Genomic DNA, 849 nt, shown 5'->3' with positions numbered 1-849 from the left:
AGCTTCCGGACACCGGAACCGCTCATTGCCGATGGTGATGACCTGGCCATCAGGCAGCTCGTAGCTCTTCTCCAGGGAAGAGGAGGAGGCAGCGGTGGCCATCTCCTGCTCGAAGTCCAGGGCAACATAGCAGAGCTTCTCCTTGATGTCCCGGACGATTTCCCTCTCGGCTGTGGTGGTGAAGCTGTAGCCCCGCTCTGTCAGGATCTTCATGAGGTAGTCTGTCAGGTCCCGGCCGGCCAAGTCCAGGCGCAGGATGGCATGGGGCAGAGCATAACCCTCGTAGATGGGCACGGTGTGGGTGACACCGTCCCCAGAGTCCATTACAATGCCGGTGGTACGACCGGAGGCGTACAGGGACAGCACAGCCTGGATGGCCACGTACATGGCAGGGGTGTTGAAGGTCTCAAACATGATCTGGAAGGGAGGGTGGGGGGCAAAAAATATCAGTTAGAGCCAAGTAAGGAGGCAGGGGCACTCGCACCCAGGTTAGAACACGCATGCTGGCATGCAAAAAACACCCAGTGTGTGAAGGGAAAAGCAAAGAGTGCAGGCAGAAAACACAAACGAAAGAAACCTGAGGCGTCAAGGAAGAAATGCCAGGAGTACAGAACCCTGAAAACGTCGGGAGAAAAAAAAAAGAAACAAAACAAGAACCAAACTCAGGTTTAAGATGCCACAAGAGGTGGTTTGTGAACAAGATGGAAGTCAGGGGTGGCCGCCGGGCAAGGGACGGTACCTGCGTCATCTTCTCTCTGTTGGCCTTGGGGTTGAGGGGCGCCTCTGTGAGCAGCACCGGGTGCTCCTCAGGAGCCACCCGCAGCTCATTGTAGAAGGTGTGGTGCCAGA

General features: G+C 56.3%; 1 protein-coding gene across 1 annotated transcript in view; it reads right to left on the bottom strand.

Moving 5' to 3' along the window:
• LOC104491435 (actin, cytoplasmic 2-like) overlaps nt 1-844 on the bottom strand; it is a gene marked incomplete at both ends in the record, with an annotated part of 1,284 nt that extends 440 nt beyond the window's left edge. The window contains 2 exons of the mRNA XM_010133861.1: nt 2-417; nt 740-844. Of these exons, the coding sequence (XP_010132163.1) occupies nt 2-417; nt 740-844 (521 nt within the window). The remainder of the gene's footprint in view (nt 1; nt 418-739) is intronic.
• Nucleotides 845-849: the final 5 nt, after the last annotated feature.

The sequence above is a fragment of the Buceros rhinoceros genome, unplaced genomic scaffold (assembly GCF_000710305.1).
Source record: "Buceros rhinoceros silvestris isolate BGI_N320 unplaced genomic scaffold, ASM71030v1 scaffold26683, whole genome shotgun sequence".
Taxonomy (NCBI): Eukaryota; Metazoa; Chordata; class Aves; order Bucerotiformes; family Bucerotidae; genus Buceros; species Buceros rhinoceros.
Note: the sequence above shows the minus strand (reverse complement) of the source record. Positions and strands in the feature narration are given on the sequence as shown.